Source organism: Megalobrama amblycephala, linkage group LG3, assembly GCF_018812025.1.
Source record: "Megalobrama amblycephala isolate DHTTF-2021 linkage group LG3, ASM1881202v1, whole genome shotgun sequence".
Classification (NCBI taxonomy): Eukaryota; Metazoa; Chordata; class Actinopteri; order Cypriniformes; family Xenocyprididae; genus Megalobrama; species Megalobrama amblycephala.
The window spans coordinates 59348824-59375609 of NC_063046.1; the positions used below are offsets into that span (position 1 = coordinate 59348824).

The 26786-nt window shown below is 36.0% G+C and overlaps 1 protein-coding gene across 3 annotated transcripts in view; it reads left to right on the forward strand.

The window, feature by feature from the left end:
• The window catches only part of sbf2 (SET binding factor 2), a 172974-nt gene that overhangs the window by 71704 nt on the left and 74484 nt on the right, over nt 1-26786 (forward strand). For all 3 annotated transcript variants that reach the window (XM_048186295.1, XM_048186296.1, XM_048186297.1), the window contains exons 10-16: nt 1734-1811; nt 2053-2166; nt 6525-6653; nt 10433-10531; nt 10991-11198; nt 13475-13584; nt 14370-14519. In XM_048186295.1, the coding sequence (XP_048042252.1) occupies nt 1734-1811; nt 2053-2166; nt 6525-6653; nt 10433-10531; nt 10991-11198; nt 13475-13584; nt 14370-14519 (888 nt within the window). The remainder of the gene's footprint in view (nt 1-1733; nt 1812-2052; nt 2167-6524; nt 6654-10432; nt 10532-10990; nt 11199-13474; nt 13585-14369; nt 14520-26786) is intronic.

The following is a 26786-nucleotide window of genomic DNA, read 5'->3' on the forward strand; positions in this document are numbered from 1 at the left end:
GAACTATCCCTTTAAATGGGACCTATTATGCCCCTTTTCACAAGATGTAATATAAGTCTCTGGTGTCCCCAGAATGTGTCTGTGAAGTTTCAGCTCAAAATACCCCACAGATCATTTATTATAGCTTGCCAAATTTGTCCATATTTGGGTGTGAGCAAAAACACGCCGTTTTTGTGTGTGTGTCCCTTTAAATGAAAATGAGCTGCTGCTCCCGCCCCCTTTCCAGAAGAGGGCGGAGCTTTAACAGCTCAACAACAACAAAGCTGGAGAATCTCACGCAGCCAAAATGAGGATTGTCAGTAACGGTGTTCAGCCTGATTCGACACTGATGGAGAGACTCAGGAAGAAGTTACAACTTTTAGAATGAAACTGGACGTTTCTGAATGGTTAGTGGATAAATTTATGTAGTTGCTGTGGAGTTGATTCATCTCATCGACTAGCAGAAATGCTCTTTTTTTAGCAATCGAGCTTTCCAGGGTCAGCTTACAGACTATCCAAGCTAACAAGACTCTAAACAGTGTTCTGTGCTCGTCTGTGCAGCAAATGACAGAACAGTTAGCATGGCCTTAGAACTGGTACACCGCACCATAAAACAAAATGGCAGTGCCGTGGGTGGAAACGTGCAGATTAAGGGGTCGTGATATTATAACATGATCCCTTCCTACGTCACAAGGGGAGTGAAATCTGAACGGCTTGTTTTTTCATATGCCCGCAGAGAAAGGCTTGCCAAAACAAAGTTACTGGGTTGTCCTTTTTCACGTTTTCTGGGTTGGTAGATGCACCGGGGACCCGATTATAGCGCTTAAACATGGAAAAAATAATTTTTTCATGATATATCAGACGTTTTAGTAATGCAGAAGTTTACAGAATGGAGAAACCAGACTCAGTCGGAGGGCAAGTTCTCCTCTGGCCAACAAACGAACAGTGCATGATTATGATTCAGGCAGCATTACAGGTCATAAGTCAGATTGGATCAGAATTATGCATAATCAGACTATCTAAACTCCACTGACCTTGAGAAGTGTGCGTCAGAAGCGTTCTGTGAACATGCAACATTGGAACCCAATTTAAAAAGTCAAATTCAAATATCTAACATATGCAATGGTAGAATTCTATTTATGGTGCTAAAGGTGACTATATTGTTTTGATTTATGAGGAAAAAGAGTTTTTCCAGACCCTTTGAAAAATGTGTTTTTCATCTGACAGCAATGAAATGAAGATGAGATGGGACTAGAGCCAGATCATATCCCCTGTTTACAGCTGGTATTAAAGGATTGGTTCTCTTTAAAATGAAAATTACCCCATGGCTTTCTCACCCTCAAGCCATCCTAGGTCTATATGTACATCTTAATACCAGATGTTAACGGGGACATAGATACTTGGGACTGGGCTTTTTTGACTTCGACCACCTAGAAACCATCCTGAACCCTAGTAACTACATAGCAACACCATGGTATACCCACAACACCCTAATATCATGGTGGCCAGGTTTATTGGGGGAAAATTTGCTTTTGCTAGTGGTGCATAAATTCTTCTCACTTCAACTTTAAATGGTCATATTTCATAATCTTTCCTCAGTAGCTAAGCTGCATTTTCAACAGATGCATGTTTGTTTGTTTTTTTACAGAGAATTGAAAGATTGTAGACATTCCATAAGCTATATTTGCACCATTTGTCTCGTTCCCAAAGATAGCAGGATATTTCCTCATTCGAAATACCTTCTTTGTCTTCAGGTTTTGCACCCAGATCTGGAAGGAGCAGATAATGCCTTCCCACCCCCTCGTTCTGCTCCATCCAACCTCAAACTGCTGGTAAGAGCTTCGTCTCTCTGTTACACGTGAAAGTTGCGGACACGCATGTGGCCGACACGGGAGTCTCTTATTGGGTCTTCAGGGGGCTGAAATATCTGTTTGTTAAAGGAGTTTGAACTCCCATCACGTACACAGTTTATTTTGAGGCGAGAAAATTTTCATGCTGACTCATTCCATCCTCATACGTTCATCTGGAATGATTCTCAGTCCCCTTTTATTCTGGCTTTCTTGTTTTTGACAGGATAAGGAGGTGCGGGCGGTCTTCCTGCGCTTGTTTGCACAACTCTTCCAGGGCTACAGGTCCTGTCTGCAGCTCATTCGCATCCATTCCGAACCTGTGATTCACTTTCACAAGGTGAGAGGAGGGCGCTGATCTGCAACTTTATGATGTTAAAACTCATTTGCGGAGTAAATGGCCCCATCAGCCCAAGAGCGATTAGGAGCAATTACTGTCATCGTGCCAGATCAGTCCAGTAAACCTGCAAAAGGCTGCTCACATTCTTGCGTAATGACTGTACGAGAAGGATCTTCTTTTCAACAAGGGCTCTATAAACAGCTCTGCAGGGGTCTGTGGACAGATATACAGTATAAAACATAGGATATTCTTAAAGTGGTATATTAATGACCTGTAAAATTTAATTTACTCACTCTCACCCATATGACTTTTCTCTGTGAAACACAAAAAGAGATAAGCATTGTAATAGTCACTCAATGAATGACAACTGGTGCTTTCAAGCTTACTTGGATGGAAAACACCACGAAAATATAATGAAAGTAATCAATACAATGCTTCTGCTACACGTCTAGTCTTTTAAAGTCATATACTATGGCCAAAGTTAAAGATTTTGGGCTATTTTGCTTCCATAACACGTCTTCTTTCAGACTAGTAGGAAGAAAACATCCAAAATACATATTCAAGTTTAATTTATTACACTATCTGTTTGCATAGATTTCAGTTGCAATATGTATTTTTCTCAAAATGATTTTGTTTTCCTGCACTGAGTAAGAAATATCCACTTCAGTAGCACATTCATGCAGTACACCAAAATTTACAGTTTTATTCCTGTCTGTATTTTGAAGGTTTTACAGAGAGTTTTGTTCATATATCATTTGCCTGATTTATAAAACATTCATTCCTAAAATTTCTGACAGTATTTTCTATGGAAGCTTGTTTCCGCCACTGAATAAAAAATAAAAAGTTATAATTGTGACATTTTGAAATTGACTTTTTTTCTCAGAATAGTGAGATATAAAGTCAGAATTGCATGATATAAAGTCAGAATTGCGAGTTATAAAGTCACAATTGCGTGATATAAAGTCAGAATTGCGAGATATAAAGTCAGAATTGCGTGATATAAAGTCAGAATTATGTGATATAAAGTCAGAATTGCGTGATATAAAGTCAGAATTATGTGATATAAAGTCACAATTGTGTGATATAAAGTCAGAATTGCGAGATATAAAGTCAGAATTATGTGATATAAAGTCACAATTGCGTGATATAAAGTCAGAATTGCGAGATATAAAGTCAGAATTATGTGATATAAAGTCACAATTGCGTGATATAAAGTCAGAATTGCGAGATATAAAGTCAGAATTATGTAATATAAAGTCACAATTGCGTGATATAAAGTCAGAATTGCGAGATATAAAGTCAGAATTGCGAGATATAAAGTCAGAATTATGTGATATAAAGTCACAATTGCGTGATATAAAGTCAGAATTGCGAGATATAAAGTCAGGATTGCTTGATATAAAGTCAGAATTGCGAGATATAAAGTCAGAATTGCGTGATATAAAGTCAGAATTGCGAGATATAAAGTCAGGATTGCGAGATATAAAGTCAGAATTGCGAGATATAAAGTCAGAATTGCGAGATATAAAGTCAGAATTGCGAGATATAAAGTCAGGATTGCGTGATATAAAGTCAGAATTGCGAGATATAAAGTCAGAATTGCGTGATATAAAGTCAGAATTGCTTGATATAAAGTCAGAATTGCGTGATATAAAATCAGAATTGCGAGATATAAAGTCAGAATTGCGAGATATAAAATCAGAATTGCGAGATATAAAATCAGAATTGCGAGATATAAAGTCAGAATTGCGAGATATAAAATCAGAATTGCGAGATATAAAGTCAGAATTGCGAGATATAAAGTCAGAATTGCGAGATATAAAATCAGAATTGCGAGATATAAAGTCAGAATTATGTGATATAAAGTCAGAATTGCGTGATATAAAGTCAGAATTGCGTGATATAAAGTCAGAATTATGTGATATAAAGTCAGAATTGCGAGATATAAAGTCAGAATTGCTTGATATAAAGTCAGAATTGCGTGATATAAAATCAGAATTGCGAGATATAAAGTCACAATTGCTTGATATAAAGTCACAATTGCGTGATATAAAGTCAGAATTATGTGATATAAAGTCAGAATTGCGTGATATAAAGTCAGAATTGCGTGATATAAAGTCAGAATTATGTGATATAAAGTCAGAATTGCGTGATATAAAGTCAGAATTATGTGATATAAAGTCAGAATTGCGTGATATAAAGTCAGAATTGCGAGATATAAAGTCAGAATTGAGATTTAAAGTCAGAATTGCGTGATATAAAGTCAGAATTGCGAGTTATAAAGTCACAATTGCGTGATATAAAGTCAGAATTGAGATTTAAAGTCACAATTGCGAGATATAAAGTCAGAATTGAGATTTAAAGTCACAATTGCGAGATATAAAGTCAGAATTGAGATATAAAGTCACAATTGCGAGATATAAAGTCAGAATTGAGATATAAAGTCACAATTGCGAGATATAAAGTCAGAATTGAGATTTAAAGTCACAATTGCGAGATATAAAGTCAGAATTGAGATTTAAAGTCACAATTGCGAGATATAAAGTCAGAATTGTGTGTTATAAAATAAGAATTGAGATATAAACTTGCAATTCTGAGAAAAAAAGTTTTTTTCCCCTCAGAATTAGACTTTATAACTCGCTATTGCAAGTTTATATCTCACAATTTCGAGGGGGAAAAAAGTCAGAATTGTGAGATAAAAAGTTGCAATTACATTTTTTATTTTTTATTTAGTGTCGGAGACCAGCTTCCATAATTTTCTGATTTCAAAATTCAAAACCCCCTCTTGAAAACATTCAACTCTTGTATATGTCAACAAAATTAATTGCTGACTGAAGAATGTTCAGATTTATTTCCTAGAAATGTATGCAAATTAGTTCATATTTAATTAGATAAGGCCTCATATCACATTTAAACATAAAAAATCTGTAATACAAATCAGTGGTCTTAATGTAATTTAATTAATCAACCTGGGTGATATCTGTGATGTCAGGAGGAAATCAAGATTAACAGTGAATAACGAAATATCATATGCTGGCAAATTGAGTCACAATGAGAACAAAAACAAGTTGGTTATTTTCACATTCTCTATTAAAAAACCTTCAAAATGATGTATGATTTCTTGGAATCACGGATCAGACAATAAATGACTGAGCCTGTTTGAAGAAGTTAAAATCAAGTTAAAGTTTTCTGAAGGTTCTAAAACAAAATCACCAGCATCCAAACCTCAAAATCCCTGGTAATAACACCAAATTTGACACAAACCAAGTCAAAACCAAATATCTATTGGAAAAATATATATTCGTCTTTTTTTTCCATGTTTAACATTAATGAAACAGACAGCCTTTTTCATGGTTAAAGGAAATGTACTCCTCTCAGAAAACATACAAATAAAGATTCTTTTAGATGTTTAATTGCTATGTGGAGCATTGGGATCGCTAGACGAGGGCTTAATCATTTTTGTGTGAACCTGAAATTCGACCAAAATTAACATTTTTCATTTGTTTTGCCTGTAGCTCGAAATTAGCCTGCGCAATTCAACTCATTTTTCCAGCACGGGTCACATCGCCATCTTGCTCTGAGCATAGTCATTTGAATCCATCTGACATCATAATTACAGCTTCCCAGCTCTTAAATACAATCTTCACATAAGCAAATATTAATCTGATGACCTGTCATGTCATACAGACTGCCGGACATGTCTCGTTGATGTACGGGACAAACAACTCTAACTGGTTTTGAAATACAGCGTTGTTTATCTTACCTTAACTCGAGGCGGTTTGCACTTGTACAAACACCTGCTTTTTCATAAACATGGTGGGTTTGGGTCAGAGCCAGAGAATGAAAGAATAATCTCACTAGATAAGCACTGAGCTTTGCCTCGTCCACGTTTTGCTTTGAAGTGCTTCGGCGCAAACGTAAGCGCTCATGCCGATGGTATCGCGGTTAGTTTGTTTAAAACACTTCGGTCCGTCGGATTGTCCCTGCAGTGAGCCATATGAAAAGTATCAAACTTGCATTCACAAGTGTTATTTCACCCCCCAACCTGTTTTTGTTTGTGTCGGCCAATGTCTCTGTGGCAACGTCTCAATACGACCCTCATAAAGCACCCCACATGGCTCAGATTATAGTAGAGGAATGCTTCACTTCTCGAAACTGAGCATCTGCTCCTAAATTTACTGGCTAATGCTGCAGGGGATCTGTTTAAAATATACACGTATGCCTATCTTATTTGATGTATCTGGTGATGTGGATAACAAACATCAGACTTGGTTGTTTTGTTCAGAAAGAATCTCTCTGCATCATTTGAAGTGGAAGTTTACTTTGATCACTGACCTTCTTTTCTCTGATATATACAGGCTGCCTTCCTGGGCCAGCGGGGCCTGATAGAAAATGACTTCCTGACCAAGGTGTTGGATGGCATGGCCTTTGCGGGATTCGTGTCCGAACGGGGCCCTCCGTACAGAGCCTGCGATCTGTTCGATGAGGTGCAGTACTTCTTTAACAGTAATAAAGGTGTAGAAGTGCATCATTCATGGACGCTCTGCTAATGCATTGACTGTTCAGGTTAAGTTTCACATGTAATTGCAGTGGAAAAGGTGGTCCTACTTATTTTAGTTGGCCTAACATTAACCATTTGATACAATATACTTATGTACATACATGTTTGTGCATTGTACCAACATTTAAAGTGTGTATTTAATTAACATTTTAACTTAACCCCTAACCGTAACCCAAACTTTACCCCAAAATCTAACTCTAACCTCTATAATCCTGACTCTAACCATACCTCAAACTCATTAGCAGTAAATAATGTAACAATGTGTAGTTACCAGTGACTGATTACATGTAATGTAATCAGATTCCAAAAATTAAGTACTCGTAATTAGATTATATTACATTTTAAAATACTCGTTATCAGACTACAGTTATTTTTTTTATTGATTACATGTTATTCACACAATGGCAGTAAATGAATCATAATTCATTGATTCTTTTTATCTTTTAAATGGTCCTTTCTATAAAACCATACTGCTTGTATAAATTGAGAAGCTCTTGCAGCTTTGTGGAATTACAAACACAGACCAGCCACTAGTCATGTGACTTTCACTGGATTTACAGAAATCATTTCACTTTTAAGAAGTGTTTTCTCAACATTGCAACATTGCATATCTAATCAACTCCTGATGAATATTATCCGAGACTCAGTGAGTCATTTAACCATGTGTTTCTGTCTCTGGAGGGCTTTTGTCTTTCAAACACTTTAAAATGTACAAATTAATCATTTCATACTAACATGCAATGCAGGGATTCCCTAACTTTTTCTCTTTGACATAATTTATTCATTATATTGCATTTAATACCCCCTGAAATAATTTTAAATTAAGAAGGTCAATAAGAAGGTCTATAATAAAATATCAATAAAAGTCAATAATAATAAAATTAAGTTCACAGTTCTTTGATGTTGGTTAATGGTCACATGACATGCAGGTAAACAAAAAATATTTTTTAATATTTTATGATTTAATTACTTAAAAGCTTTTCATTATACTAATGAACCTCAGTGTGGGAAACCCTGACATAATGTAATATTTAATGCACTTCAAAGAATGGAATATATTTTCTTTCTCTTCATATTTTATCAAAATGGTACAAGATTATCCTATTCAAATCAGTGAGTGTGTTTACATGCACCCTCATAATGCCATTATAATGGGATTTTTGCAATATTGCGCTTAAAGGTGCCCTAGAATCAAAATGTGAATTTACGTCGACATAGTTAAATAACAAGAGTTCAATACAGGGAAATGACATACAGTGAGTCTCAAACCCCATTGCTTCCTCCTTCTTATGTAAATCTCATTTGTTTAAAAGACTTCCGGAAAACACGCAGATCTCAACATAACACCGACTGTTACGTAACAGAGAAAATCATTAATATGTACGCCCCCAATATTTGCATATATGCCAGCCCATGTTCAAGGCATTAGACAAGGGCAGCCAGTATTAACGTCTGGATCTGTGCACAGACAAGGTAAGCCAGCAAGAACAACAGCGAAAAATGGCAGATGGAGCAATAATAACTGACATGATCCATGATATCATGATATTTTTAGTGATATTTGTAAACTGTCTTTCTAAATGTTTCGTTAGCATGTTGCTAATGTACTGTTAAATGTGGTTAAAGTTACCATCGTTTCTTACTGTATTCACGGAGACAAGAGCTGTCGCTATTTTCATTATTAAACACTTGCAGTCTGTATAATTCATAAACACAACTTCATTCTTTATAAATCTCTCCAACAGTGTAGCATTAGCCGTTAGCCACAGAGCATAGCCTCAAACTCATACAGAATCAAACGTAAACATCAAAATAAACACTTTACTCACATAATTCGAAGCATGCATACAACATGCATGACGAACATCTTGTAAAGATCCATTTGAGGGTTATATTAGCTCTGTGAACTTTGTAAATGTGCTGTAATATAGTCGAGAGCTCGTGTGGCAGGGAGCACACGATTTAAAGGGGCGGCGCGCTGAAAAAATCAGTGCATAGTTAATTATGCCCCAAAATAGGCAGTTAAAAAAATTAATTAAAATAAATCTATGGGGTATTTTGAGCTGAAACTTCACAGACACATTCAGGAGACACCTTAGACTTATATTACATCTTGTGAAAAAGCATTCTTGGGCACCTTTAAACTTTACCTCATGTAAACTCAATACTTTGATTAAAGTAATGCGATTAAGCTCATAATCATAGTAAACATAATCGCATTAAACTAGGTGTTTGTAATTGCAATAAACAGGCATAGAAAACGTCTTATTCCCACTCTGATCAAAGTGCACATGTGATGCCGTGTGTCATTCACAGAACTTCATGAATGAAGTCTGTGACATTATTCTGAAGTTTTCTCTTCTCCAAATTGCTAAACTCGCTGCGCAATCTCTGCTCCGTATCTTCATCTGGACGGCACGAAGAATGCAACCCCAGCGTTAGCAACCCATGTTCATCACGCCGCCAAATAATATCCAGTACGTCCATAAAAATGTATTTTGAATTTTATGTGTGTAAATTAAAACAATGGCCGGTAACATGCATACTGTATGCCTATCTGAGTATGGAATAAGCATACTTACTAGCGAATAATGAAAATTGCATGTAAACTGGAGTGAAGAGTTGTAAAAATCTTACTGCGATTACTAATCACATTATTGGTGCACGTGTAAATGTAGGAGTCTAAAAGTAATCAGACTATATTACCTTAAATGTGGAATGTAATGGATCACGTTACTAACTACACTTTTTGTCATGAAATTTGGACTCAGTAATTGACTACAATTTGTAAGTAATCTACCCAGCACTTGTAGTTACACAGTGAATCTGTAGTCTTGCAGGTGTTTAAGTTAGTACAAAGTAGCTAAGGCCAAGTAATATAAAGTGTGACTGAAAAGGCAATGCAATACAACAACTCTGTGAAAACAATCTGTCCAAGATGGTGGAGAAAGCAATAGAAATGCTGGTTATATTTTGTAATTCATTCATTACTATTACCATGCATTACTAACATCAGATATAAGTGTCCCAAATGACAGACTGTACACTATGTACTCTAGGTTATTTGTTTACACTTCATTTTAAAGTGCCATAGTTACAGTGTAATTACATAAATAAGTACTGAATACATGTACTAACTGTAGAGTTATTTGCTTGTAATTATGTATTATTTACTGTTATTACTATAGTGAGTGCATTTAACTCATAACTATGACACGTTAAAATAAAGTGATATTTTGTCATCCAACATTTCGGTGCCTTTTCCTCTCTGCTGTGCAAGGAAAACTGCAACAAAGTGCATGAGGTGTCCGACATACCACACTTTGCTTCATCCGGGTATTTGAAACGCATTTGCTCATTGCGTTTGCGTCTTAAGAATATTTTTGAAAATATTAATGAAATGACAAACAACCAAGACGGAATCGGAATGAAATTTGTGACCATTTCATCACGTACTGTATGGCACGATTCAGTAAACAACCGTAATCGGATCGAATCATTGTTAGAGCAAATATTTACTCTCCTACTAAGTAACATCATTCCACAAGAGGAAGATAATACATGTGTGACTCAGCCCAGTGAAATTCCAGCTATTGTTCTGGGTTCTGTTAAATCAATTACAGGTGGAGAAACTGATTTCTTGTGCACATTGTAGCCACAGATTCATTGGTTTCTGCATTGAACTGCTCTGTTTCTGTTCTATAGCTGGTGGCCTTAGATGTTGACCGCTTTAAGGAGGAAGAGGAGAACCTGGTCAAATTCCAGAAGCGTTTGAGAGAGCTGTCAGAGCAGCTTTACAAAAACGTAAGCACATGACGCCAGTTCCTTCAGGTGTTTAAACTCCAGTGGTTATAATCTCTGTCCTTTGGTTTTGCCAAGTTTTCTCCCCTTCACACACTTGATGCGTTTTATTAAGAACTCTTTCAGAGACTTTATTTTACAAATAAAGACTGAATAGAACTTTTGACGAATATGTAGTGAATGATGTACACGGCCAAGATGAGATCACATGACCTTTCAAATACTGATCAGTGTTTCTTGATTACACTCCGTTATTGGAAACGTTCACTCACAGAATAAAATAAACATAAATGACTGAAAATAGCACATTTACATAATGGAGATTGTCGAACTCACAGAGTTATGCTCTTGATGAGTGATGGTGATTTTTTTCCAAATTTTATAAAAAAACAAAAAGGCGCTGAGCCGGAAAACATCTCTAAATCCTGAATTTCAACAGTTGTGTTGTCATGCATTCTGTAGGAGAACCCGAACCCCCACATGGCCTTCCAGAAAGTGCCTCGTCCCAGCGAAGGCTCGCACCTGCGGGTTCACATGGTTCCCTTTCCCTTGTTGGAGGAGGAGAGGGTGGAGGAGTTGATACAGGAGGGCCTGGCCAAGCAGCAGCACACCGCCCCCATCAGTACCCGTCCAGAGAGGAAGTGTGTGGTGCCCGCCGGACCCCCTGTGGGTGAGTGACGGGTTCATTACACAGCTCATCCTCCTCATCATATATATATATATATATATATATATATATATACACACACTACCGTTCAAAAGTTTGGGATCGGTAAGATTTTTAATGTCTTTAAAAGAAGTTTCGTCTGCTCACCAAGGCTGCATTTATTTAATTAAAAATACAATAAAATCAGTAATATTGTGAAATATTATTACAATTTAAAATAACTGTTTTCTATTTGAAAATATTTGAAACTGTAATTTATTCCTGTGATCAAAGCTGAATTTTCAGCATCATTACTCCAGTCTTCAGTGTCACATGATCCTTCAGAAATCATTCTAATATGCTGATTTACTGCTCAAGAAACATTTATTGTGTACAGATGTACAAAATATTTGTGTACAATATTTTTTTTCAGGATTCTTTGATGAATAGAAAGTTCAAAAGAACAGAAGTACACAACTGTTTTCAACATTGAAAATAATCATAAATGTTTATTGAGCAGCAAATCATCATATTAGAATGATTTATGAAGGATCATGTGACACTGAAGACTGGAGAAATGATGCTGAAAATTCAGCTTTTCCAACACAGAAATAAATTACATTTTATATTATATTCCAATAGAAAACAGTTATTTTAAATTGTAATAATATTTCACAATATTACTGTTTTTACTGTATTTTTAATTAAATAAATGCAATCTTGGTGAGCAGACAAAACTTCTTTTAAAAATATTAAAAATCATACCGATCCCAAACTTTTGAATGGTAGTGTGTGTGTGTGTGTGTATGTGTGCATATATATATATATATATATATATATGTATATATATATATATATATGTGTATATATATATATATATATATATATATATATATATATATATATATATATATGTATGTATATGTTTGAGTTTGAGTTTGAGTTACTTTGATGTTAAAAGCCAATTGGCCTGTGCAGTGCCACTTCAAATCCAACAAGCCTAATGATTCAATGGGCCGTTCATAAAGAGAACCATTTACTTCACTCCTGAATGAATCAGCCGTTTGAACGAATCGAATGAATGAATGAATCATTAACACATTTACCACCACCTACTGGTAGTTTTCAGTTTCTTATTTAGAGTAAAATTTCATTAAAAAATAATTCCATATTTCGATAGTAATAATAAAAATAAATAATAATACAAAAAAAAATATTAAAGGTATAGTTCACCCAAAAATGAAAATTCAGTCATCATTTACTCACCCTCATGGTCCAAAAGAGTATGCATAATTTTATGTTGAATCAAATAAAATATTTCTTGCTGAAGCTACTTTTTATCATGTCTATTTGATGCTTTACACAATAATGGCTTTAAATTATCTTTAGGGAGTCATTTCTCTGTCACATTTTATGTGTGATTAATTTGCGATTAATCCTAAAAAAAAATTGTTTTGAACATTGATGATAATCAGAAATGTTTCTTGAGCAGCAAATCATCATATTAAAATGATTTCTGAAGGATCATGTGACACTGAAGACTGGAGAAATGATGCTGAAAATTCAGCTTTTCCAACACAGAAATAAATTACATTTTAAAATATATTCAAATAGAAAACAGTTATTTTAAATTGTAATAATATTTCACAATATTACTGTTTTTTTAATCTTACCAATCAAAATTATTAAATAAGTTGTAATTATTACCATGTAAAGATGTTGTGAAATTAATTTGACAGGTTAACATTAGTTAAAGTCAGCATGAAACAAGTTTAATTTTGGTTGAAAATGATGAAAACAGAACATTATTATAGAAAAAAAAAATTATGCAAATGAATGCATTTAGAAAATGAATAGCTTCAGGTTTGATTTTTGATTTCGGCTTTAAATATTAGGGCTACTGCAGTTCAAACCCTGATCAAACTCACCTACCTGTATGTTTGTAGTCTCTCTGAAGATCTTGGGTCCCTCCAGGGCTGGATTTGAGGAACCCTGATTTACTGTTTGGCACACAAAAAATGTTGTAAACCTCTGATTTACATATTTGTTAAGTAATAAGCATAATGTACAGTCACTGATCATTAATGTAAAATAAACAGGGTGATCATGATCCTGGTGCAAAGCAGAGGGTCTTGTGTCATCCTAAAGGAGGCTATTTTGCTCATATGAGCGTTTATTTCAATACTTATTGACTTACATTGGTGTCTTTTATTTTTCCACACTTAAGATGGTGTGTTACAGTGATTTGGCACTCGACACATGACCTCTTCATTTGTTATGCGTTCTTATCTTTTACGCAGTATCTATCCTGGGCAAGGCCAGCTCGGTTTTTAACAGCGCTCGTAGACTGGAGGTGGTCCGGACGTGCATCGGCTTCATCTTCGACAACAAGACTCTGGAGACAGAGAAGGTGATGCAATCATTTCTGTGATGACAGAAGGATTAAACCCACATATTCTCTCGCGCATCTGGAAAAAGACAGCATGCAGATTAGCTCGCATTAGCGATGCCGTTCATAGCACGATAAGCAAAGCTCTCCAGCTGCAAGTCGTACAAGCGTAGGAGGAAAGGGGTGAACAAACAGTCACACATATTCTTCTAATTTCCCTGCCCTTATCAGTAATCCTAATATTATTCTAACATTAACCGAGACTGGTGTTTGTCTAAAGCATCTTAACATATTTTCAGTCTAAATAACTTTGTGCAAATTACCTGTAGCAAAGGAAATTTGCTCGCAGGGGATGTCTGGAGCCTGCCATCATTTGTGATCTATCCCCAGTGTGTTTGCGTTGGAATGGTAGCCAGCTACCTGCACACATTGAGTTTAAATTGTAGGTTATACAATGCAAGCTTGCATCCCTTTACAGTTGTAAAAATGTTGTGCTTCCAGCTTAACGGCTTCTGTGAGCCAGTAAAGACATCACCTCCACACAACCTCGGCCCGAGTAAACCTGAGCGGAGGGTGCTGCCTCCGTCTAGACGTAAAATCTCATCAATAACAACCGTTCTGGAATTTTAACTATGGGTCAGAGGTCAACCGGCTGGATTTAGCCGGAATGATTGCGGCCTTTGCATGCATATATTCAAGCGAACCACTTCTGCATCCAGATGAGGGCGGCCCAGTCTTTTTAGGTGAATGGTACGTGATGAAAAAGCATGCGTTTCAGTAATGCCTTGACACTGCTGTTTCTTCAGACGCTCCCTGCGGCTCTTCGGGCCCTGAAAGGCAAAGCAGCGCGCCAGTGTCTGACCGAAGAGCTCAGCCACCACGTCCGGCAGAACCGCGCCATTCTGGACCACCAGCAGTTTGATCATATTGTTCGCATGATGAACTGCGCTCTACAGGTGGGTTTCAGTATTTCCATAATTCATTATCACAGCGACCTTAAAATAAAAAGCACCAGAGCAGCCAATCAAGTAATATGATATATCCTGCCAGAGATCCGGATCACAAAATACAGAAATACTGCAACACACAATATATAATATACTGTGTGTGTATGTATATATATTTTAAATATTAAATATTTGCAAAATACTGACAATTTTCAGGTATTAAGGTGGAATAGGAGACAATACTGTAACAATGAAAAAGATTCACACTTTAATTTGAAAGACTTATTCACAAAAGAGTTTTATTGTAATGAAAGTTACCATGGGGAAAAACTGCGATATACATATTTTTAATATTATCTCATAATTAGGCTGCTGTCACTTTAAGACCTGATGCACTGATCCAATATACTGTTACACATGCGTTTTCTTTCTCAACTGTTTATGTTCACTTAAAATAACTGACTGTGTTTATGTGAACACTCACCAAGACCAGCATTTTGACATTATTTTGTGTGCATTTGACTGTTTAAGCACAACAAGCAGTGAAAAAACAAAATTTTGTACTACGAGGCTGTTTATGTGCACTAGGGATGGGACAATACATCAATGAAATGATTCTGGATCGATTCTGATATTTTCCATATGTATCGCGATTCTCTCTCGAATCGGTTCTGAGCTTAGTTTTCAACAGCAGATGGCACTGCATGCTTTAGAAACAGTCAATTCCTTACACACACCACTTGAACCTTTTATAAAATAATCATTTATAAAGTTGGAAATGGTTGAAGCGAATTACAATGGTGTTTGCAGTGGGCTGTTTACATTAATCTCATGTCATAAAAGCATTCTGAGGAGCAAATATATTCTCAGACTCAGCTGAACGCACGAGTGCTCTTCTTCATGAGCATTTGAGTGTGCGGTTCAAACCTAGCCTAGAGCACCATCTGCTGTTAAAAACTAAGCTCAGAATCGATTTGCATTGCATTTGGAAAATACCAGAATCAATCCACGAATCACGATGCATCCGATATATTGTCCCAGCCCTAATTTGCATGCACACAAAATCTGCAGGAAATTATGCGTAATACACGCAATCCCACGCCGAAACGCTATTTCAGTATCAATACGTATCTAAAAATCTATATTTTTGACACTACATTGCACATAGTTTTTATTTTTTTATTTATTTATTTTTTTATTTCAGATGAATTGATCAATTGAAAAATGTTTAGTTTGTACTATATATATAAAATGAAACCAAAGTGTCTAGTAGGAGTGACTGCTTTACATGCCACTGCTGAAATACACCCACATTTGGCAGATTGACGGGTGTTAATGTCAAACCCTGTATATATACATTTTTCATTGCAGTCTTTTAAAAAGGCATCTGAAATAATAAACTAAGTGCAATGTAGTGTTGTCAAACATATTGATTTTTCAATGCACATCGATACTGAAATATCTGAAATGCTTCCAATACTCATTTTCCTCTTTCTCTGTCTCTCATCTCTCCAACAGCGAGTTGACACACAAACCCGTCTCCCCTCACTGACTCGTTTAATTTGCTCCGGATGAATATTGTTGGTGTTACAGGGCTTGAATTTCGGCGTGGGATTGAGTGTATAGCGCATAATTTTACTCATTCCTGCAGATTTTGTGCTCAAACCCAAAGTGTGCACACATAAAGTCACCTCTCGGTACTACTCTTTTTCGATGCTTTTTGTGCTTAAACAGTCAAATACACACAAAATAATGTCAAAATGCCAGTCTTGGCAAGTTTTCATGTAAACAGAGTCAGTTGTTTTAAGTGAACATAAACAGTTGAGAAAGAAACCGCATGTGTAACAATATAATGGATCTGTGCATCAGGTCTTAAAGTGACAGCAGCCTAATAAACCTGCTGCCAAATTATAAGATAATGTTAAAAATATCTATATGGCAGTTTTGGTATTGATGTCAAAATTGTGGAAAACCACTAGCCACAGTGGCTGCTGAGCAAAAAAAGTTAATGTCAAAGCCTGGTCATGCGTGTCGTGGAAAGAGTGTCTTATAATGTATATAAGGATAAACCACAAACTGCCATTTAGGGAAAATCAGCAGCTCTTTGTTCTCCCTTTAAAATACTGCCGACAGGACCTCCTGATAGGATCTATGACGTAAAGTAGGTTATTAATTAAATGCAATGCCTGGAGTCTTTTAAGAAAGGGAACAGCAGATTTAGTGTTAAACAAACATCTCTGACAAGGCAAATCGAAATGGACCTTTTCGTTTGAAAGCTGCAGATTTTCCAGAATTTTTCAGCCAGCACTTTGCCTGCATGACTTATTGCGCTGTTTTATTACACTGAAGGAAATAATACTGCTTTAATAATACTCAGAAAGGTATTGTTGTTCATCACAATTTAGATCATCTTACTGATCTATAGGTGCGCAGCTTCCTGTAAGAGGAACGTTTGATTTATACAAAGCTGTTTGAGTTTTGCGTAACTATGTCCTTTTCTTGTCATAGCACTTCATGACTTATTGTGTGTTAGTCCATCACATTCCGTTATAAACTGTCACATCGCCATTAATCTCAGAGCAGTGTAGGGTCCCGCTGGTAGTTCCTTGTGTTTTACAGCTTCACGTCGGTGTGTTCTGGGGATTTTAATGATGCTGTGCTGTTTAAACAGCTAGAGAACTTTTATAGAGTCACTGGACATTCCGAACATACTTTCGGCAAAATAATACAGACCAGCTTGGGCCATGGATGTCAACATCTGCAGCCGAGAAGAGCGGGGTTGTTAGACGAAAAAGTTTTGAAAACACAATTTAAAAAATATCTACATTTAGATACATATATTAAAAACAATGGAGAGAAATATTTTTGTATAGCTGTCATCTGATAGCTAAGCCGTACGCAGGTCTGTAATGTATTGTTTTCCATTGTGAGATGAGATACAGATGTGGAGCAGCTTTCAAAAGATGAAATGCATGTGCTATCAGCTATCAGAGTCAGTTAATCGAGATGAGAGACAGAAACAAGCATGCTGGGCCCAAGCAAGAGGGATTTCATGTAGACCTCCAGAGACCGTGTCAAGGGCAAAGGTTGTTTGGCACCAGAGGCAACAACATGACATGAAACAGGGATGAAAATGACAAGATATATTATGTAGAAGTCTGAATACCATTGGAGAAAGCAGCACGGACGGTCCATGTGTCCGATTGTCTTTGATCTGCTCTTCCGAACCTGGTGGAAAAAATCACCTGCGGAACGCAGAATCACAGAGTTCTGTTTCTGTTCTTTTGACTCAACACAGTTAATGAAAGTAGGGCTGCACAACGATTAATCGCGATTAATCGTTTGCAAAATAAAAGTCTGTGTTACGTAATATATGTGTGTGTTCTGTGTATAATAATTATGTATATATGTACATGTATATATTTAAGAAAAAAAATTATATTTATATATAAAATATTTATATGTCATATAAAATATATATAAGTATGTACATTTATTTATACATGTATATATTTTTTAAATTTATATATACATAATTATTATACACAGAACACACACATATATTACGTAAACACAGAGTTTTATTTTGCAAACGATTAATCGCGATTAATCGTTGTGCAGCCCTAAATGAAAGTGAATTAAAGTTAATGATGCGGCATGACACAGACAACGAAATGAGACAATTATTATAATACAATACAGTGCAATACAAAATTCCAAATTCCATTTTTTAATTTTTCTGGATTCCATTTTTTTTTTTTTTTTTTTTTCAGTTTTAAATTTTTTTGGGGACTCCATTTTCATGGTTAAATTAAAGTTTAGTAATCAAAAAGCACATCAAATTAATTGAAATCATGAAACTTATACAATTTAACAACAATTTGTTAAAATTTTAACAAAAATTAAATTTTTGGGGCCCTATGACATTTTTTTTTTTTTTTAAATTATGTTTTATTTTTACTAAATTTTATTTAAGCTTTCTGAATTCTATTTTAATTGTTTAATTAAATGTTAACAATCAAAAACGTATGACTAATTAATTGAATTCATAAAAACATCAAAATGTATTATTTTTTAGGGCCCTACAATAATATGATTTTTTTTAAATACTAATTAAAAAAAAAAAAAATATATATATATATATATATATATATATATATATATATATATATATATATATATATATATATATATTTAATTTTTCTGACAATCAAATTAAAGCATAAAATATGAATTTAATTTATCTTTTAATCATATGAAATTAAACAATTATTTGTCAAAAATTGCTGCACAGCAGAGCTTTACTGTTAAAATTAAAACATGGAAGAAAATGATTATTCCTTAAAAAATAAAGTTTTAATAATAATTTATTATTATTAGTGTAAGTATTATGATTACTACATTGAAACGTAGCTAAATTCTTCTGTACAACAGAAATATATTTCTTCTAGTTAAACCAAACCTTTATTTTGACGGGTTGCTGTGAAAACCTTTTAGTTTCTGTGTTTATGATATGAAAAATAATTTTTCTCAAAAAAAAACTGTAAAATGCTCATGAATTGACTCTCAGAGCGACTCTGGAGATGAAGTTCATGCGTTCATGCCCTCGTATAGTGAGGCGGCAGAGGCTGAAAACACCAATGGATTTGTAAAAATCCCATTTCGTGTGATTTTTGCCATTCACACACACTGATTCCTACTGATGCGCACAAATATCAGACATGGACTGACTGCATGAGGCTTATGTCACCATAAAATAAAGTGTTTTCCAGATTTTAGAGACTTTAGGAGGAATATTCTCCTCCTCATTGGAAATAGCAGAGATCCTATCAGACACTACCGTACTTTTGGAAACTTTTTTGTTTTATATATGACATAAATCTTCCACCTCAGATGTGGCTGCAGTTCTTCTTGATTTTCCCTGTTGTTTAATTCTCCTGGAGCGTTTGGTATTTGAGATTTGTTGGGGAGCTTACATAAATTTGAGGTTCCTGACAGGTATGCGCTGTTTTCGAAGAACAAAACTCACATTACAGAGTAAATAACGTGACTGCACGTGATAATCTTGCTCACAAGATCAGGGAAAGCATCGCAAGAATTTTTTAATAATTGTCCTGTTGCATTTCATGGTAATGTAGCGCTGCTCTTTGCACTGCTGTATTGTGCAAAGGCAACAAGTGTTATAAAAGATGTCCACATTTTCGGGCTAGTTTGTCATGACTCTGTCTCATGTGTGGCGCCAAGGTCAATGGATTCGTCTCAGTTGAGCTGTAAGACAAACAAAAATAGCAGATTGCCTGGACACCCTAATTGCTTTCATATTACACTGCGGGCGCTGTCATCGCCTTCAACGAAGAGCTACAACAGACAGCAGTGACGCCAGTGATTATTCAACGTATGTTTTTTTGTTTATTACATCTGCGCTAAGAATAGCTGGGGACATAATCGCACAGACACACGCGCACTGACTTTTTAAATGTTTCAGTCAAATTGTGTCACATACTTGTTCTAATTATTTGCTCCGACTGCGAGTGATGCAACAAACTAGAATGTTCCCTTTAAGTCATGTCGCGTTTATTTATCGAGCGCTTTAAACAATACAGACTCAAAGCAGCTTTACATTGGTGTAAATGAAACAAATTCGATTTAAGATAATATGCAGCTTAATTGAGTTAAATGTTGTCTAAATTCAATTCAATAAAAGTGTCATTGTTTCAAAGTTCATCAATTACTAAACGAGTTCAATTATCATAAGCAGCTCTACAGAAGACAATATTGTCATTATTCATTTCAATGTTGATTCAGTTCAATAATAGTGTCGATGCCCAATTATCCAGCCCAATTCGGTTTGAATTTGGTTTACTGAAAATTGAACTAAATATTCTGCACTGCAAAGTGAACACATCAATTATAGGGGCTTTTGCTCTGGAGGAACCCTTTCATAGTTCCTAGAACTATTTGTGGAAGTACCCACTTTTTGCCATGTTTGCACTACAGGAACTAGGAACAATTTTAGTTCTAGGAACTCCTTTTGGGGAAACTAAATTAGACTAAATTAAACCCAGCACAATATGAACTACCAGTGATGTAAGTGTATGCTGATTGGCTGAACGCACATGAAACACCAGCACTCGCCATTTTTACACACAGGTTATAGCCTATATATTTACTCCACGAACTAACTCTACGAACATGTGATACATGGACCTCTCAACCTTTATTCTAAGGAGAAAATCCAACGCGACTTTCAACAGAGCAAAACATGATAATGTGAAGACATGCTTTCCTGTAGCTCAGTGGTTAGAGCATGGCACTAGCAATGCCAAGGTCATGGGTTCGATCCCAAGGATTGCACATACCCACAATACTAAAAAAATGTATAGTATAATGCAATGTAAGTCGCTTTGAATAAAAGCGTCTGCCAAATGCATGAATGTACATGATAATGAATTTCTGCTCAGCTAGCGACATTGGGCATCAATCACACGGCAAACGCAAATACTTTTGCATATACTGTCTACTTTCTTTTTATAACAGTTCTATCTAATAATGTATTAGACAGGACTATTAAACAGATCATAAACTAATGGAGAATAAGAGTGCTGTGTGCTCAGGCTCTGACGTTCTCAGTGCCGTCAAAATAAAAGTCACAACAACAAGCACGGGTTACATCACTTCAGAGTTCCTACTGGCGGTGCGAATGCAACCAGGAAAACGGCCCTAGGGGAACATTAACTCTGGTGGCTAATTCATATAACTAAGTTCCTAGAACTACCTGGTGCAAAAGCACCTTATGAAGATGTGTATTTGAGCCTTCTAGTTTTGTCACACCCAAAACTTTCTTACAGTGTACATGGGGTGTAACATTTATATTTAAATGGCAGAATCTTTATTGTCCCGTTTTGTGATTTCACTAAGGTCCTCTATGGTATAGCCTGCTTATTGGGCCTAGGGTCCCAGTGAATCTAAGTGACGACTCTGCATTTATTTAGTAAATTAAGGGTATGTTACATGACAACGCTGTACTAAAAACTGAAACATTTTTCCATAGCAATTCCTGTTCACACAAATCTGCAAAAAGCAATTAAAAATGCTGTATTATTCACGCCAGGCCAGTAGTTCCTGATATCACTTTGTAAAGAAACACTATATGCGTGACATAATCATTTTCATAAATTTACGATAAGACGATAACGGTATTGTTTTAAAAATTTCAACTTTGAAACCCGTAAAAAAATGTGTTTTCAGGCCCTCAAACTGTTGTTGTGAAAATGAACATGGTAAAAATTATGCGTTAAAATTAATGCATTTAGCGCACTTGCCCCGCCCCAGACCTACATAGGTCATGTGACACTTCATAAAGTTGACTGATGACAAATATGATGCAGAGCAACAACTCACTGTGTGATGAAGCCTATAGAATGTAGTTAGAATGTCTATAAAATTCAAGATATGGAGCAAAAATGCCACTATTTGAGTTTATCTCATATTTACATCATATGATATAAGCTATAGCATACGAGTGATATTTTTGTTCCGAACTGCACAAGTGCAAATGTGATACTGATTTTACACAATAGTTCACTAAATAAGAAGTTAATATTGTGTTATTTTAGACACAGTATTGTCTGTTTTTGCTTCATTTTGTCAACGAAAATATAAAGACAAAGCAGGACTGTTCGTCTCCGAGCGACACACAGCGGCGTTTCATTTCTGAATCCACGTTTTGAACAAATTGTGTGAACAAATTCATAAAGAGAACCATTTACTTCACTCCTAAATGAATCAGCTGTTTGAATAAATCAAATGAATGAATGAATAAATTAATCATTATGTATTAGAGTATAATTATTTTTTTTAATCATATTTCCATATTGTCCATATGTCACCGTCATGGTCCAAAACTAATAAATTCTATGTTGAATCAAATAAAAGCTACATTTTGTAATGTCTATTTGATGCTTTACACAATAATGACTTTAAATGATCCTTTAGGGGTGATTTCTCAGTCAAATTTGATTTGCGATTAATTAGATGAAGTAATCGCCACAACATGTAATGAATTAGATAAAAAATTTGAATGGCTTGCCAGCCCTAGTTAAAATACATTAAAAAGTTGTCTGTTTTTAATTAAAAACTGTGTTGTGTAAACGACCCCCTTTCTAAATAGTCGAACAGCAAAGCAAGATTAAAGTTTTAAATTAAAAGAAGCTATATTTCTTTTGTTTTAATAATCATGAAGAAAAGCACCATAAGTACATTTCTATTAATAAATTAATCAGATGAATTCACAAAAGGTTTAAAGTCAGATTTCTTTTTATATATATTTATATCTGTGTAGGAAATCTTCAAGATATGGAAATACTTGAAACTTTGTGCATCCCATTTGAATTTGTGATGGTAGCAAACACGAAAACACGCTTGTGACATCCATTCCTACTTCCCTTAATCATCACATTGCTTGTTTAAATGCTAGACGACATTTATTGTTTTTTTTCTGAAGTGTTTGTTATAGTGTGTAGACAATTTAATATTCATCAAAACATGTGAATGATCTCAGGCGTCTGGACTCTGGGTCCATCTGTTTGAGATCGGCCGGTTTGCATAGCGTGCGACAGATGAAGACAGAGCCGTGGTACCACATCCCTCCTTCGCAAAGCTCGCGATCCCATCGGAGCTAGCCTGATTTTACACAACTTCTCGGAAAATCAGAGAGCTGTTAACACATATTTGTTATGCATTCTTCAGTTGTTTGCTGTTGATGACTGTTAACATAAAGGGCACCTCCCGGGTTTACTTCAGACGTAAGAATGGTGCCGGAGTCAGCGCTCTATCTCGCCAGGCATTAAATGATGGACTTTATCATGTTTAAAACAAGCCTATTAAAAAGCCTAATTTACAGAATCTTGTTTTCTTCTGCTGTGCGTTTCGTCCAGCTGTGGCGGGTTCTGGAGCTGAATGTTGTGCAAGCCCAGCAGAGGTCTGGCATGCTATGAAGTGGAGATGCACTGTGGCATCCCAGTCATTTCCTGTGCCGCAGGGTTACGGGCCAGCTCCGGCCTGCCCTGTCGGCGGGGGGCCCTTGCAAACACTTACTCAGCCTGTCAGTCACACATTTGTTTTATGCTGCGCTGGGGGTGAAGGAAGTAGATCAGAGCTTTGCACATCCTTTCTGCGGTGTTTCGAACAACACAGTAAAGCAGCCGTTGCTGCTTTGTAATCATTCAATTAAGTCAAGAGTTGACCTAAAAATCCTGAAGTCTCTTCATCATTTACCCACTGCATGTCATTTGAAACCCACATGAATTGATTTTGCCTGTGGAACGGAGAAACACAATGTTCCATGTGTGGTTCTTCCGCACAAAGTTAATGACGCATATAAGGAGATGAGCCATTTATTCTATTTATTCTATTTATCATATCTGGTTGAAAAAAAAATATTATAATTTATATTTGAAATATTTATTTGTATTTAACTTTTAAGTTTGTTATATATATATATATATATATATATATATATATATATATATATATATATATATATATATATATATATATATATATATATATATATATATATATATATATATATATATATATACACACATACAGTTGTGGCCAGAATTATTAGACCCCTTCCTAAATATGATCAGAGATGACTCTAAAAATAAATCTGCATTGTTTATCCTTTTGATCTTTAATTCATAAAATTAGCAAAAATCTAACCTTTCATTGAAGGAAAAGAATTGAAAGTGGGGGGAAAATAACATTAAGAAATAAATGTTTTTCTCCAAAACACGTTGCCCACAATTATTAGCACCCCTAGAATTTTTTATGAGTAAAATATCTCTAAAGTATATTCCCATTCATATTTAAATTTTTTTAGCTCACCGGGGTGATCATGAACATGAAATTGTCCAGCCATGACTTCCTGTTCCACAGGAATATAAACATGAGGAAACACAAAGGCCAAATTCCCTTAATCATTCATCACAATGAGTAAAACCAAAGAATATAGTTATGATGTGTAGCAAATGATTGTCGAGCTTCACAAAATAGAAAGTGGCTGTAAGAAAATAGCTGAACCATTGAAAATCTCCATTTCCACTATCAGGGCAATAATTGAGAAGTTCCAATCAACTAAAGATGTTACAAATCTGCCTGGAAGAGGACGCGTGTCTAAATCATCCTAATGCGCAGTGAGGAGGAATGTTTAAGGGGCCAAAGACTCTCCAAGTATCACAGCTGGAGAATTGCAGAGATTAGTTGAGTCTTGAATCTCAGAAAGCCTAAAAAAAATTATCAAAAGCACCTACATCCCCACAAGTTGTTCGGGAGGGTTTCAAGAAAAATCCTCTGCTCTCATCCAGAAACAATCTCCAACATATTCAGTTGTCAGACATGACTGGATCTTCAAACGGGACGAGCTTCTATGGTCAGATGAAACTAAAAAAATAGCTTTTTGGCAGCAAACCCACCAGATGGGTTTGGTGCACACATGGATAAAAAGTGCTCCATGTCCACGGTTAAATATACTGCTGGATCTTTAATGTTGTGGGCCTATTTTTGTGCTGGAGGTCCTGGACAACTTGTTCAGATATATCGTATCATGGATTCTATCAAATACCAACAGATAAAAAATCAAAACCTGACCGCTTCTGCTAGAAATCTTATAATGGGCTGTGGTTGGATCATCCGTCGGGACAATGATCCAAAACAAACATCAAAACCAGCACAAAAATGTGTCACTGAATGAATGAATGAATGAATGAATGAATGAATGAATGAAGCTTCTGCCATGGCCATCCCAGTCCCCTGACCTGAACACTAAAGAAAATGAGTGGAGTGAACTGAAGAGAAGAAGCACCAACATGGAGCTGGAAATCTGAAGGATCTGGAGAGATTCTGTATGGAGGAATGGTCTCTGATCTCTTCTCGGGTGTTCTCCAAACTCATCAGGCGTTATAGAAGAAGACTCAGAGCTGTTCTCTTGGCAAAAGGAGGTTGCAAAAAGTATTGAATAAAAGGGTGCTAATAATTGTGGGCAACGTGTTTTGGAGAAAAACATTTATTTCATAATGTTATACAGTCAAACTGCAACAAAAGTCATTACCTATTTGCCGTTTCTCTGACGTTTCTATTTCGGACGAGCTGCTTCTTCGGCTTTTGCCTTGATCCTCAACATACACTGCCTCCTAGTGGTCTGCATGCACGTCGACGTGGACAACGACGCAGAAGTATAAATGAAAACAGACGCATAGCCTACGACGCGGAGATTCCGGCGTAGGTCCGACGCAGAAGTATAAATCAGCCTGCAGCGTAATGAGGTGCTGAGCGTCTATTTTTTCTGGTCGCTGAGAGTTGAAGACTGTTGAACTTTGAATAAAACGCAGTGCTCATCACTGTCACTTTTTATTTAGCCGTGCAATCACAGTGTTGGAGGGGCGGGACAGATACCACACCGACCAACTGCCACATTCTGCTTGTACAATGATAACAAATGACCATACCAGCATTTCCCCCTAGCATTTTAACCCTATTAAGCAGATTCTTAAACACCTCTGATTGGTCACTGTGTTCACAAGCTCAACAGATATGTCTGTGATTGGCTACAATGATCAAATCTTCAAAAAAAAATGTTGTAAATAGACATATTTGATGCTCTTCACCGAGTGTAACACAGATACACACCGGAGCGTTTGAAAACAGGCATCTAAGAGCATCAAAGATGTCATTTTACATGTTTTTGAAGCATTGATCATTGTAGAAAAAATGATCGGGGGAAATGCTTTTATTGTCACATTTTTCAAATTTCAGTACTGACTTGGTACCAAATTCGGTTCTTTTGACAAGCCAAGGCACACTGGGGTCTCACAACATCTATTTTTTAAGTCTGGGTGAACCACCTGCTAACTTCATTTCTTTTCCTCATTTGTCTGCAGTTGTTTTGCCACCGCTCCTCGTGAAGTCTAGAGCTGGAGACCCACTGTGCTAAATTCTTTGTCTTGGAAAAAGCATTCAGTGGGAGATATCTGACTGTGCAGTCAGATGAACTTACGCAATGCTCTGTGAAAGCTGCAGAAATAAATGTGCTGGGAAGTTGTGAAGTGCATCATTCCCATGTTGAGCAAGTGCAGCTTCCCTAGGATGCCTTCCCATGAGGCCAGGTAAACAGGAGGAGGCCAAGGGACTTTGGTTTGTCTTAACAAACGATTGTGATAGGATCCACTATGGCAATAAAAGTAACTAGAAAAGTAACTAAAAGCAATGCCGTTC